This window comes from Salmo trutta, unplaced genomic scaffold (genome assembly GCF_901001165.1).
Source record: "Salmo trutta unplaced genomic scaffold, fSalTru1.1, whole genome shotgun sequence".
In the NCBI taxonomy this organism is placed as follows: Eukaryota; Metazoa; Chordata; class Actinopteri; order Salmoniformes; family Salmonidae; genus Salmo; species Salmo trutta.
Window position 1 is genome coordinate 1,963,146 of NW_021822911.1, and position 14,717 is coordinate 1,977,862.

At 41.0% G+C, this 14,717-nt stretch overlaps 1 protein-coding gene across 1 annotated transcript; it reads right to left on the minus strand.

The window, feature by feature from the left end:
* Positions 1-1,460: 1,460 nt before the first annotated feature.
* LOC115186397 (zinc finger protein 180-like) lies at positions 1,461-14,401 on the minus strand (the record flags this gene model as incomplete). Its single annotated transcript, XM_029746042.1, has 3 exons — positions 14,391-14,401; positions 13,344-13,981; positions 1,461-1,894 (listed from the first exon to the last, which is right to left on the minus strand). Coding segments are annotated over exons 1-3 (1,083 nt in total), but the record flags the coding sequence as incomplete, so codon positions are not given.
* Positions 14,402-14,717: the final 316 nt, after the last annotated feature.

Here is a 14,717-nt window from a genome sequence, read left to right on the forward strand (position 1 = left end):
GCAGTTTCAAAAAAATACAGAAAAGAAAAAGAGATAAAACTCAACTCCAACACGGAAAAACGTGTCAAAATAAATTGTGATCCATGGTAACGCACTGGCAAAATGCAAAACAAATCTTTTTGACTGCCAACCCCAGAGACAATCAGCAACCAAGTTGTCCTTACCACAGACATGTCTGATTTCAAGAGGAAACTCCTGCAATATCCGTAGTAACTTTCCACCTCACTGCGGAGCTTCTCTCTTTTTTCAGGGTTCACTAAATAGGCGTGTTGTTGGATCGGGGCCCAGTCCCCAATGTCATGCTCTAGTACATTTTGGGTTGGCACATCTGAGAATGAACCCTGATATTCTAAAAGCAGGGCAACAACGTTAATATAATTGTACCAAAAAATGGTCAGTTGGTTGCATAAATAAATATCATTACTAAATGTTACATGAAATGTAAATATGAAATAGCCCCAATGTCAAAACAGTTTTAACATGTCTAAATCAATAACCAATATGCAGAAACAGTTTGGGATAAATTGAAAACCTAAACATAAAATGTGCTATGTACACAAACATCTGCCACAACAATCATATTACTTGTATTTTTTTTAAACAAGCACCTTATAAACTGCACAAGCACCAAAAATACTGTTGGTTTGACAAGTAGCAATAAATCATTGATATCGATTAGGGGGGAAATCAGGTTGTACGTGATGTTGAAACTAACACAACTAAAAAAACACATGGAAATGGGAGATATCTTTTACCTCACTGGTTAGAGGACAACCTGCAGAAGACAGTCAGCTACATTTTGGAGTGATACATTTAAATGTAGGGGTCGCTAAACAAAGGAACGCAACACTTATTTGTCATCACTCATCGATATCATGTTGAAATCAATTGTGCCGAGAGGAGGGAGATGAGGTTGCACGTCCTGTTAAAACTAACAGCTCAAAAACCACACGGAATCTGGGAATAATGTGTACATCACTGGTTAGAGGAGAATTTGTAGAAAACAGCTAGCTACATTTTGAAGTGATGCATTTTGATTCAAGTGGAGCACCAACGTGGTAAGTGTAACACAACTCTTTTTTTGTTAGTCACTTTTTGTTAAATCACATAAATAGTAACTCTCTCTCGTTTAGGGTTCTACATTCTGAAGTTATTAAAATACTCCTACTACAATGTTAAAACATTCTACATTGTGACATTATTTCATTGACATAATGCAACAACACCATGTATTTTCTGATGTTTGATCAGAGATCTTTTATCAGAGTATCTCTTGTCACATTGATCACAGCTATAAGATTTCTCTCCTGTGTGTGTTCTCTGGTGCAGCTTCAAAGTCTGTGATGTTGAAAAGCTTTTCCCACAATCTGAACAATGGTGAAGCTTCTCTACTGTGTGTGTGTTCTCTCATGTACTATCAGGCTGCTTGACTGAGTAAAACTCTTCCCACATTGATTACAGCTATAAAGTTTCTCTCCTGTGTGTGTTCTCTGGTGTACAGTCAGATTGCCAGATGTAACAAAACACTTCCCACATTGATCACAGCTAAAAGGTTTCTCTCCAGTGTGTGTTCTCTGGTGCACTATCAGGCAGCTTGACAAAGTAAAACTCTTCCCACATTGATCACAGCCATAGGGTTTCTCCCCGGTGTGTATTCTCTGGTGTGATTTCAGGTTGCTTTGCTGAGAAAAACTCTTTCCACATTGATCACAGCCATAAGGTTTCTCTCCTGTGTGTGTTCTCTGGTGTGATTTCAGGTTGCTTTGCTGAGTAAAACTATTTCCACAGTGATCACAGCCAAAAGGTTTCTCTCCTGTGTGAATTCTTTGATGCATTTTAAGGTCTACTGAAGAGTTGAATCTCTTCCCACATTCAGAGCAGCAGTGAGATTTCCCTCCAGTGTGTATTCTCAGGTGAACTTTTAGTGAGTCTGATCTTGAGAAACTCTTCCCACAGTCAGAGCAACAGTAAGGTTTCTCTCCCGTGTGATTTCTCAGGTGTATTTTAAGTTCTGATGAAGATTTGCAGCATTTCCCACAGTCAGAGCAGCAGTGAGATGTATCACCTGTGTGAATTCTCTGGTGTAGTTTTAGTGAGTCTGATCTTGAGAAACTCTTCCCACAGTCAGAGCAACAGTAAGGTTTCTCTCCCGTGTGATTTCTCAGGTGTATTTTAAGTTCTGATGAAGATTTGCAGCATTTCCCACAGTCAGAGCAGCAGTGAGATGTATCACCTGTGTGAATTCTCTGGTGTAGTTTTAGTGAGTCTGATCTTGAGAAACGTTTCCCACAGTCAGAGCAGTAGTACGGTTTCTCTCCTGTGTGAATTCTCAGGTGTATTTTAAGTTCTGATGAAGATTTGCAACTTTTCCCACAGTCAGAGCAGCAGTGAGATTTATCACCTGTGTGAATTCTCTGGTGTAGTTGTAGTGAATCTGATCTTGAGTAACTCTTCCCAAAGTCAGAGCAGCAGTGAGTTCTCTTCCCTGTGGGTCTCTGCTGGTGTTTCTTGAGATGTTCTAATGTGGAGATACTCTTCTCTGCCTCGTCAGCATCATGAGGCTCCCCAGAGGATCCAAGAAAGTCCCGTCTCTCTCCTGTGTGAACAACAAAGTCAGACAGATGGTTAAAGGCCCACAACAACAGAAATCCACAGTAAAAGGTAATGCCCTGAGCATACCCATTTAGTTGTACAACAATTGACGTCTGTTAAATTATTTGACAATTGTCTTAATATAGTCACGTGATATAGTTAATAGTCAACAATAGACATATTTTGTATTGTTTTCACATTAGTAGTAACATCGATGATTGTAGGCTAGAAATAAGTTATTCATGTTGTTGAAACACTAAACAGTGTGCCAGACAACTTTTGGTCTCCAATATAGGCCCTTTTCTGTGTTTAATAAAATTGCGGCACGAGGGCGATGCACACACAATCTGGTTGTAGAAACTCCTCCCTGCTAATGAGGAAACCACTAGTTATGGATGTAGTATATCTGGTAATGAGGAAACCACTAGATATGGATGTAGTATATCTGCTCAGTTGGTAGAGCATGGTGTTTGCAACGCCAGCATGGTGTGTGCAACGCCAGGGTTGTGGGTTCGATTCCCACGGGGGGCCAGTACCAAAACAATGCATGAAATGAAATGTATGCATTCACTACTGTAAGTCGCTCTGGATAAGAGCGTCTGCTAAATGACTAAAATGTTAATGTAAAATGTAGTATATCTGGTAATGAGGAAACCACTAGTTATGGATGTAGTATATCTGGTAATGAGGAAACCACTAGTTACGGATGTAGTATATCTGGTAATGAGGAAACCCCTAGTTATGGATGTAGTATATCTGGTAATGAGGAAACCACTAGTTATGGATGTAGTATATCTGGTAATGAGGAAACCACTAGTTATGGATGTAGTATATCTGGTAATGAGGAAACCACTAGTTATGGATGTAGTAAATCTGGTAATGAGGAAACCACTAGTTATGGATGTAGTATATCTGGAAATGAGGAAACCACTAGTTATGGATGTACTATATCTGGTAATGAGGGAACCACTAGTTATGGATGTAGTATATCTGCCACGAGCAAAAATGGTGAGCAAAGATTTTAGTTTCTTACAATGTATTCTGAATGTGAATGGGGTAAAACTCAGGGGAGTAACCTCCATTTCCAGGTTGCTAATGAGTGCATTTCACACTACTTTGGATTATAATTGTAAGGCTTGTTTGAATGTCCTGCTTAATATAATGTTTGTGTCATCATTGCAAATCAACTGCTTTATACTTCAACAAGTAAAATGCTCTCTGGCTTTTCCATCAGCCTTACAATGAGTGTTTGCCAAATTGGCCCATAACTTCACCTAACAACAACATAGACCTACTGTAGGACCCCTAACTTCACCTAACTTCACCTAACAACAAATATATCTATGTCGTGATGTTTGTCATTTGACTGGCATTCAGTTCCTGGATCAGCTGATGATAGTTGAACATGTGACTAGCTAAACAGCTACAGTATTAAGAATTATGTGTAATTATTGAAGAACCACATTAATGACAGTATCCATTTGGGTGTTGTAAATAAAGTTAACCTCTAGGGTAGGGGGCAGTATTTTCACGGCCGGATGAAAAACGTACCCAAATTAAACGGCCTACTACTCGGGCCCAGGAAGTAGAATATGCATATTATTAGTAGATTTGGATAGAAAACACTCTGAAGTTTCTAAAACTGTTTGAATGACGTCTGTGAGTATAACATAACTCATATGGCAGGCAAAAACCTGAGAAAAATCTAACCAGGAAGTGAGAATTCTGGTGCTTGTAGTCCTTTCAAGTCATTGCCAATCGAACACACAGTGACTTAGGGTTCATTTTGCACTTCCTAAGGCTTCCACTAGATGTCAACAGTCTTTAGAAAGTTGTTTGAGGCGTCTATGATGAACAGAGAGCAAACAAGAAGGTGGGGAAGTTGGTGACCCAGGGAAGGACATCAGTTCATTGGCGCGCATTCACGTGAGAGGTAGCTGTGTTCCAAAACGTTTTTCAAGACAATGGAATCGTCCGGTTGGAATATTACAGAAGTTTCACGTTATAAAGGCCCTAAAGATTGATGCTATACAACGTTTGAACGAACGTAAATAGAACTTTTTTACTTTTCGTCGTGACATTTTCAGCGCGCATCCTACACTTGGAGTAGCTAACTGAATGCGCTAACAACAAGGAGCTATTTGAACATAAATGATGGACTTTATCGAACAAAGCAACATTTATTGTGGACCTGGGATTCCTGGAAGTGCCTTCTGATGAAGATCAAAGGTAAGTGAATATTTCTAATGCTATTTAATATTATAGATGACTCCAAAATGGCGGCTATCTGTATTGCCTAGTGTATTTTTCTGAGCGCAGTACTCAGATTATTGCAAAGTGTGCTTTCCCCTTGAAGCTTATTTGAAATCTGTCACAGCGTTAGCATAAAGGAGATGTTCATCTATAATTCTTTGAATGACAGTTTAATATTTTATCAACGTTTATGACGAGTATTTTTGTAAATTGTTGTGCTGATTCACCGGCAGTATTGGAGGCAAAATATTTTCTGAACGTCGCGCGCCAATGTAAAATGGGGTTTATGGATATAAATATGAACTTGATCGAACAAAAAATGCATGTATTGTGTAACATGATGTCCTAGGAGTGTCATCTGATGAAGATTGTCAAAGGTTAGTGCTTCATTTAGCTGTGTTTTGGGTATTTGTGATGCATCTAGTTGCTTGGAAAATGGCTGTGTGGTTATTTGTGTCTATGTACTCTCCTAACATAATCTAATGTTTGCTTTCGCTGTAAAGCCTTTTTGAAATCGGACAAAGTGGTTCGATTCAGGAGAAGTGTATCTATAAAATGGTGTAAAATAGTCCTATGTTTGAGAACTTTGAATTATGACATTTTGTGGTTTTGAATTTGGCGCTCTGATTTTTCACTGGCCGTTGAATAGTGTGAACCGTGGGTGGGACGATAGCGTCCCACCTCCAGAGGTTAAGGTGACTCTAGGTTAGAACCATTGGATTTAGCAAACTGAAATGATTTTGGATTTCTGTGCCCATGAAAACTGTTTTCCCAGCGTAACATAAAAAGCCACTTAATTTTACATAGTTCGAGTGCATTTCAAAAAACAAAAAAACTGTCTGACAGCAAGATCCAGTATTTAAGCTGAAGTTCATCATATGACAAGCTTAACATTATGACTATAACTACTGTTCTCTGAAGGCGGGAAACAAGGTACAACATACTATTAAATCCACACGTTATGACTATAACTACTGTTCCCTGAAGGAGGGAAACTAGGTACAACATACTATTAAATACACGCCCCGCCTTCAACAGGTGATGAGCGTGAGGGTGAGATTCATTCCTTTAATTTAATACAGCTATTCACCGACCCAGGAAAGGGCAGGGCCAAACAGGTGTTGTACCTCGTTTCCCTCCTTCAGGGAACAGTAATTATAGTCTAAAAGTCCCTTTTTAGTCGGTCAACTGTTTTTTAAAATTTTTATTTAACCTTTATTTAACCAGGTAGGCTAGTTGAGAACAAGTTCTCATTTGCAACTGCGACCTGACCAAGATAAAGCAAAGCACTTCGACACAAACAACAACACAGAGTTACACATGGAACAAACAAACATACAATCAATAATGCAGTAGAAAAATCTATATATAGCATGTGCAAATGAGGTAGGATAAGGGAGGTAAAGCAATAAATAGGCCATGGTGGCAAAGTAATTACAATATAGCAATTAAACACTGGAATGGTAGGATGTGCAGAAGATGAATGTGCAAGTTCAGATACTGGGGTGCAAAGGAGCAATAATTTGAGAAACCAACCATTAATCAACACACAATAGAATCCTCATTAATCAACACAATAGAATCCTCATTAATCTACACACAATAGAATCCTCATTAATCAACACACAATAGAATCCTCATTAATCAACACACAATAGAATCCTCATTAATCTACATACAATAGAATCCTCATTAATCTACACACAATATAATCCTCATTAATCAACACACAATAGAATCCTCATTAATCAACACACAATAATGAAAAAGTGAAATCAGGTAAAAAAAACTAAAATACTTATTTACTTAGGTATTCAGACCCTTTGCTATGAGACTTGAAATTGCTTTCAGGTGCATCCTGTTTCCATTAATCATCCTTGAGATGTATCTACAACTTGTTCGGAGTCCACCTGTGGTAAATTCAATTGATTGGACATGATTTGGAAAGGCACACACCTGTCTATATAAGGTCCCAGAGTTGACAGTGCATGTCAGAGCAAAAACCAAGCAATGAGGTCGAAGGAATTGTCCGTAGAGCTCCAAGACAGGAGTGTGTTGAGGCATAGATCTGGGGAAAGGTTCCCCAAAAAATTATGCAGCATTGAAGGTCCCCAAGAACACAGTGGCCTCCATCATTCTTAAATGGAATACTCTTCCAAGAGCTGGTCACCCGGCCAAACTAAGCAATTGGGGGAGAAGGGCCTTGGTCAGGGAGGTGACCAAAAACCTGATGGTCACTCTGACAGCGCTCCAGAGTTTATCTATGGAGATGGGAGAACCTTCCAGAAGGACAACCATCTCTGCAGCACTCCACCAATCAGACCTTTATGGTAGAATGGCCAGATGGAAACCACTCCTCAGTAAAAGGAACATGACAGCCTGCTTGGAGTTTGACAAAAGGCACCTCAAGGACTCTAAGACCATGAGAAACAAGATTCTCTGGTCTGCTTGTTACGATTGCAAAGCTATACGATATTATAGAGAATTAATTATCTCACATCTCTGAAAATATTTGTAATGTTCTGCTTCTTGTTCAGAGGGTAATTCATGCCAATGTTCTTGTCTTTAAGATGTTAATACGAATCGAAAGGAGTTTCCAATATCCTCATTTCTTAAAGTATTTCTGGTGATAGCTAGTTATAGTGATACACAAGCTAGGTCTATTTGAAACATTGCCATCCATGGCAGCATTTACCAGCCACCAGATTCAGAAGACTTAAAACCACATAAAAAATATTTTAAACCCAATTCTATTTTTGCACAAAGTTAAGATATAAATTATTCAAACTGAACATAATTCATGCTGGTTATTATTTTAGGCTATTTTAGTTTTGGAGTCAAAGATAGTTTTGATTTTTTTCAAACAGGTTTGTTATTTTATTTCAGTTTACTAAATAGTTTCCCCCTAATTACTTTTCTATAATAAGCATGGAGGTTTTCCCCCTATCAACCAGTCATAGGTACTGGTGACAAAGCACCTCGTAACCTAGCTGGGAATGGGACAGACTGAAACCACTCCCCTATCAACCAGTCATAGGTACTGGTGACAAAGCACCTCGTAACCTAGCTGGGAATGGACAGACTGAAACCACTCCCCTATCAACCAGTCATAGGTACTGGTGACAAAGCACCTCGTAACCTAGCTGGGAATGGACAGACTGAAACCCCTCCCCTATCAACCAGTCATAGGTACTGGTGACAAAGCACCTCGTAACCTAGCTGGGAATGGACAGACTGAAACCACTCCCCTATCAACCAGTCATAGGTACTGGTGACAAAGCACCTCGTAACCTAGCTGGGAATGGACAGACTGAAACCACTCCCCTATCAACCAGTCATAGGTACTGGTGACAAAGCACCTCGTAACCTAGCTGGGAATGGGACAGACTGAAACCACTCCTCTATCAACCAGTCATAGGTACTGGTGACAAAGCACCTCGTAACCTAGCTGGGAATGGACAGACTGAAACCACTCCCCTATCAACCAGTCATAGGTACTGGTGACAAAGCACCTCGTAACCTAGCTGGGAATGGACAGGCTGAAACCACTCCCCTATCAACCAGTCATAGGTACTGGTGACAAAGCACCTCGTAACCTAGCTGGGAATGGGACAGACTGAAACCACTCCCCTATCAACCAGTCATAGGTACTGGTGACAAAGCACCTCGTAACCTAGCTGGGAATGGACAGACTGAAACCACTCCCCTATCAACCAGTCATAGGTACTGGTGACAAAGCACCTCGTAACCTAGCTGGGAATGGGACAGACTGAAACCACTCCCCTATCAACCAGTCATAGGTACTGGTGACAAAGCACCTCGTAACCTAGCTGGGAATGGGACAGACTGAAACCACTCCCCTATCAACCAGTCATAGGTACTGGTGACAAAGCACCTCGTAACCTAGCTGGGAATGGGACAGACTGAAACCACTCCCCTATCAACCAGTCATAGGTACTGGTGACAAAGCACCTCGTAACCTAGCTGGGAATGGACAGACTGAAACCACTCCCCTATCAACCAGTCATAGGTACTGGTGACAAAGCACCTCGTAACCTAGCTGGGAATGGGACAGACTGAAACCACTCCCCTATCAACCAGTCATAGGTACTGGTGACAAAGCACCTCGTAACCTAGCTGGGAATGGGACAGACAGAAACCACTCCCCTATCAACCAGTCATAGGTACTGGTGACAAAGCACCTCGTAACCTAGCTGGGAATGGACAGACTGAAACCACTCCCCTATCAACCAGTCATAGGTACTGGTGACAAAGCACCTCGTAACCTAGCTGGGAATGGGACAGACACAAACCACTCCCCTATCAACCAGTCATAGGTACTGGTGACAAAGCACCTCGTAACCTAGCTGGGAATGGACAGACTGAAACCACTCCCTTATCAACCAGTCATAGGTACTGGTGACAAAGCACCTCGTAACCTAGCTGGGAATGGACAGACTGAAACCACTCCCCTATCAACCAGTCATAGGTACTGGTGACAAAGCACCTCGTAACCTAGCTGGGAATGGGACAGACTGAAACCACTCCCCTATCAACCAGTCATAGGTACTGGTGACAAAGCACCTCGTAACCTAGCTGGGAATGGACAGACTGAAACCACTCCCCTATCAACCAGTCATAGGTACTGGTGACAAAGCACCTCGTAACCTAGCTGGGAATGGACAGACTGAAACCACTCCCCTATCAACCAGTCATAGGTACTGGTGACAAAGCACCTCGTAACCTAGCTGGGAATGGGACAGACTGAAACCACTCCCCTATCAACCAGTCATAGGTACTGGTGACAAAGCACCTCGTAACCTAGCTGGGAATGGGACAGACGGAACCCTTCTGTGGTAACAGACAGGGGTGATTTGTAATCAAATCTAATTCCCAGGAATGGGGTTCATATGAACCACAGAGACTGTGTGTGGGATAATAACATGGCCGTGTCCAACCCTGCTTGTTCCCTCCACTCCGCTACCAACCACCAATCTCCAACAGGGCCCTTAACCTGTATCACTAGACACCTCATAGTGAGCCACAGGCAGGAATCAGCAATGAATCCCAATAATGAGACACCTCTGGGGAGGGGTGTCAGTAACATTTAAAAAATATATATATAGTGTTTTATGATAAACCGTTTTTACAAATCTGTCAAGACACCAACTTAGACTTTACCGATTTGATGTGATATTTAAGTATTGTGTGAAATGATTTGACGTTATATGAAAGTACAGCAATTTATGTTTCTAGAAACGTATCGCAATTGAGAATCGATTCACATGTAGATGGAATGTTTGACTATTTTAGCTGCCAGAGCCAGTCTACCTCTGAAAATAACATACAGTCATGGACCTTGAGGAGTAACGGGGGCAGCAATCAGCAGTAGAAACAATAACAAAGCGTACTCCCTGCCCGTTTCGGTAAAAAGCTGAGGGATGGGGCTGGAGAAATGTAACCATCCATGATATCAACATTATAGTTTTAACCATGTTTTGAGGATATACAGTGTTTATATTTTCTGACAAACATTGGAGTAAATAAAAGCTTATATTTTGGGATCTGATGGGGTACAACAGTTGAACTAAGCTCATGAGGCATTTAAAAGTGAATTCTTAAAGAAACAATGGGTACATATCATTAATGTATAAGTCCCAAAATGGATGTAACAACTGCTGATTGCCCCTTTAAGAGAACATATTGGGCTAATCTAATAGGAGATATTGAGTACTACAGTATTTCAGGAACTGTCATTGGATGCATTTGATCAATTGTTAACGTGTTTTTGATGGTCCACTCTTGATGTTCTATACGTTACAGTGTAGCTTCAGCCATTCCTACAGAACAACATTAAAGTGTAGAACCCCTTTACTGCATATTGGTTCAACGACTGCAGAGACGGTACTTACTGGTGTTAAACAGATCTCCAACCTCCTCTTCTTCCTCCAATGTAACAGTCATCTCCCCCTCCTCCTCTTTCACTCCAAAAACTGCATCCTCCTCTTCCTCATCTTCTTTTACTGTAACATCCTCCTCCTCTTTCACTCTGAACGCGTCTTCCTCTTCTTTCACTGCAACGTCTTTCTCTTCTTCTTTCACGGTAACAGCCTCACCTTCTACTTGTTTTTGTATTGTAACATCTTTCTCTTCCTCCTCCTCTTTCACCAGAGCTTCTTTCTCCGTCCAGCAGACCGCCTCTTCTTTAACAGGAGGAGAATAGCTTAGTGAACTCATGGTCGGGGATGTTAGCTAGCTAGCATTAGCGACTAGCCTAGTTCTAAGCTAACTTAGCAAACCAGCTAGATGACAAACAACGTAAATATATAATTAAATGGGCCAACAAGTACATACGACAGAAGTGTGTTTAATAGACAGCGACTAATATACACCAAACCAGTGTACAGAGCGTGAATGTTGTAGCTATGTTTGCTAGAAAGCTACCGAGGTGTCTGACTAGCTGTTGTTGTTGAAGGAGCGTCCCGTCCACTAGATTATACGTCACACTGGCAGCATCGCCTGAACCTAAAAGACGCACATCGCCATCTGCTGACTGGAGGGCAACGCAGTTGAGGAACCAAACGTTTATTTTTCATTTATTTCATAAAAGTTTAATATTATATTAAGTCGTTCAAAGAGAAGCGTGTGTTGATTGATTCGTGTTTAATGAGTAAGAATTTAAAACAAACTTTACACCCACTACACATTTGCATTGAACCATACTTCTGACATGGATCATTTTGACCCCAGAGGCATATCTTTTATCATAGCCAAAATGTGGTTTATTCAATTCTTCCAATTTTTCATGACTTTGTCAATCAACTTGTTCTTAATAAATCTAAATCATGGTTTAGTGTTTCTGTATCAATATGGACTTTTAACAAATTTAAATCCTTTGGAGTCATTTTGACCCAAGCCAAAAGCACCTTTGATAAATAGGACGTTTATTTCAAATCAAAATCACATTTTATTGGTCACATACACGTGTTTAGCAGATGTTATTGCAGGTGTAGCGAAATGCTTGTGGTTCTAGCTACGACAGTGCAGTAATATCTAACAAGTACACAACATATACCCAATACACACAAATCTAAGTATTTGATTCTAGGTTTCTCTGTAGACATGATCCATCCCACCAGAGGGTGGAGGGGCTCCCGTATCAGTGGTTTTGACCAGACAGACACACAGTATAGTGCCTCCCATGTACTCTCCTAAGATTGGACTTTTCTATACCACGTATCACTTGACTGTGTACAAAACTGCCCGCGGTAGAAAACTCTGCCAGTGGTAGAAAAATCTGCCAGTGGTAGAAAAATCTGCCAGTGGAATACAGTGTATTCATAAAGTATTAAGACCCCTTCAATTTTTCTACATTTTGTTACATTACAGCCTTATTCTAAAAATGTTGAATATTTTCCCCTCATCAATCTACACACAACACCCCATAGTGACAAACCATTTGCAAATGTATTTCCTTAAGTATTCAGACCCTTTGCTATGAGACTCGAAATTGAGCTCAGATGCATCCTGGTTCCATTGATCATCCTTGAGATGTTTCTACAACTTGATTGGAGTCCACCTGTGGTAAATTCAATTGATTGGACATGATTTTGAAAGGCACACACCTGTCTATATAAGGTCCCACAGTTGTCAGAGCGAAAACCAAGCCATGAGGTCAAAGGAATTGTCCATAGAGCTCTGAGACATTATTGTGTCAAGGCACAGATCTGGGGAAAGGTACCAAAAAATGTCTGCATCATTGAAGGTCCCCAAGAACACAGTGGCCTCCATCATTCTTAAATGGAAAAGGTTTGGAACCACCAAAACTCTTCCTAGAGCTGGTCGCCCGGCCAAACTGAGAAATGGGGGGAGAAGGGCCTTGGTCAGGGAGGTGAACAAGTACCCGATGTTCACTCTGACAGAGCTCCAGAGTTATTCTGTGGAGATGGGAGGACCTTCCAGAAGGACAACCATCTCTGCAGCACTCCACCAATCAGGCGTTTATGGTAGAGAGGCCAGACGGAAGCCACTCCTCAGTAAAAGGCACATGACAGCCCACTTGGAGTTTGCCAAAAGACACCTAAAGGACTCTCAGACCAAGAGAAACAAGATTCTCTGGTCTGATTAAACCAAGATTAAACTCTTTGGCCTGAATGCCAAGCGTCACATCTGGAAGAAACCAGGCACCATCCCTACGGTGAAGCATCATGCTGTGGGGATGTTTTTCAGTGGCAGGGACTGGCAGAATAGTCAGGATCGAGGGAAAGATGAACAGAGCAAAGTACAAAGATTTTTCTACTGATGAGGCTCATAGAACAGGGGGAAAACAATTTGGGTTCTACATTGTAACATTATTAATTAAAATACTCCTACTACAATGTTAAAACATTCTACATTGTGACATTTCATTGATATCATGAAACAACTCCTTCATGCATGTATTTTCTGATGTTTGATCAGAGATCTTTTATCAGAGTATCTCTTGTGACATTGATCACAGCTATGAGGTTTCTCTCCTGTGTGTGTTCTCTGGTGTGATACCAGGCTGCTTGACTGAGTAAATCTCTTCCCACATTGATTACAGCAATAAGGTTTCACTCCTGTGTGTGTTCTCTGGTGTGATACCAGGCTGCTTGACTGAGTAAAACTCTTCCCACATTGATTACAGCTATAAGGTTTCTCTCCTGTGTGTGTTCTCTGGTGTGATATCAGGCTGCTTGACTGAATAAAACTCTTCCCACATTGACTACAGCTATAAGATTTCTCTCCTGTGTGTGTTCTGTGGTGTAGAGTCAGATGGCTAGATGTAACAAAACTCTTCCCACATTGATCACAGCTATAAGGTTTCACTCCTGTGTGTGCTCTCAGATGTACTATCAGCCAGCTTGAGTGATTAAAACTCTTCCCACATTGAGAACAGTTATAAGGTTTGTCTACTGTGTGTATTTTCTGGTGTGATTTTAAATCTGTTGAACTAACAAAACTTTTTCCGCAGTCAGAGCAGTGGTAAGGTTTCTCTCCTGTGTGTGCTCTCAGATGTACTATCAGGCAGCTTGAGTGAGTAAAACTCTTCCCACATTGATCACAGCTAAAAGGTTTCTCTCCAGTGTGTATTCTCTGGTGAGTTTTCAGGCAGCTTGACTGAGTAAAACTCTTCCCACATTGATCACAGCTATAAGGTTTCTCTCCAGTGTGATTTCTCAGGTGTACTTTTAGTGATTCTGATCTTAAGTAACTCTTCCCACAATCAAAACAGTGGTGAGATTTCTCTCCTGTGTGTACTCGCTGGTGTATTTTAAGTTCTGATGAAGATTTGCAACGTTTCCCACAGTCAGAGCAGCAGTGAGGTTTCTTTCCTGTGGGTCTCTGCTGGTGTTTCTTGAGGTGTTCTGATGTGGAGAGACTCTTCTCTGCCTCGTTAGCATCATGATGTTGAGGCTCCCCAGAGGATCCACAATCGTCACGTCTCTCTCCTGTGTGAACAAGTCAGACAGATGGTGAAAGGCCCACAACAGCAGAAATCCACTGTGAAAGGTGATGCCAACAGCGCAGCCATGATGTCTGTAATGAATGTTAAAATTACTTGACAATTGTCTTAAGACAGTCAAGTGAGCAACAATAGACATATTTAGTCTTGTTTTCACATTAATAGTAAGATCAATGACTTTAGGCTAGAAATAAGTAAAAGTTGTTGAAATCCTAAGCAGTGTGCCAGGCGACTTTTGGTCTCCAATATAGGCCCCTTTCTGTGTTTGCTAAAATTGCGACAAGGGCGATGCACATGCAATTTGATTGCAGAAACACCTCCATGCTAATGAGGAAACCGATAGTTATGGATGTACTATATCTGCCTAGAGCAAAAATGGTGAGCA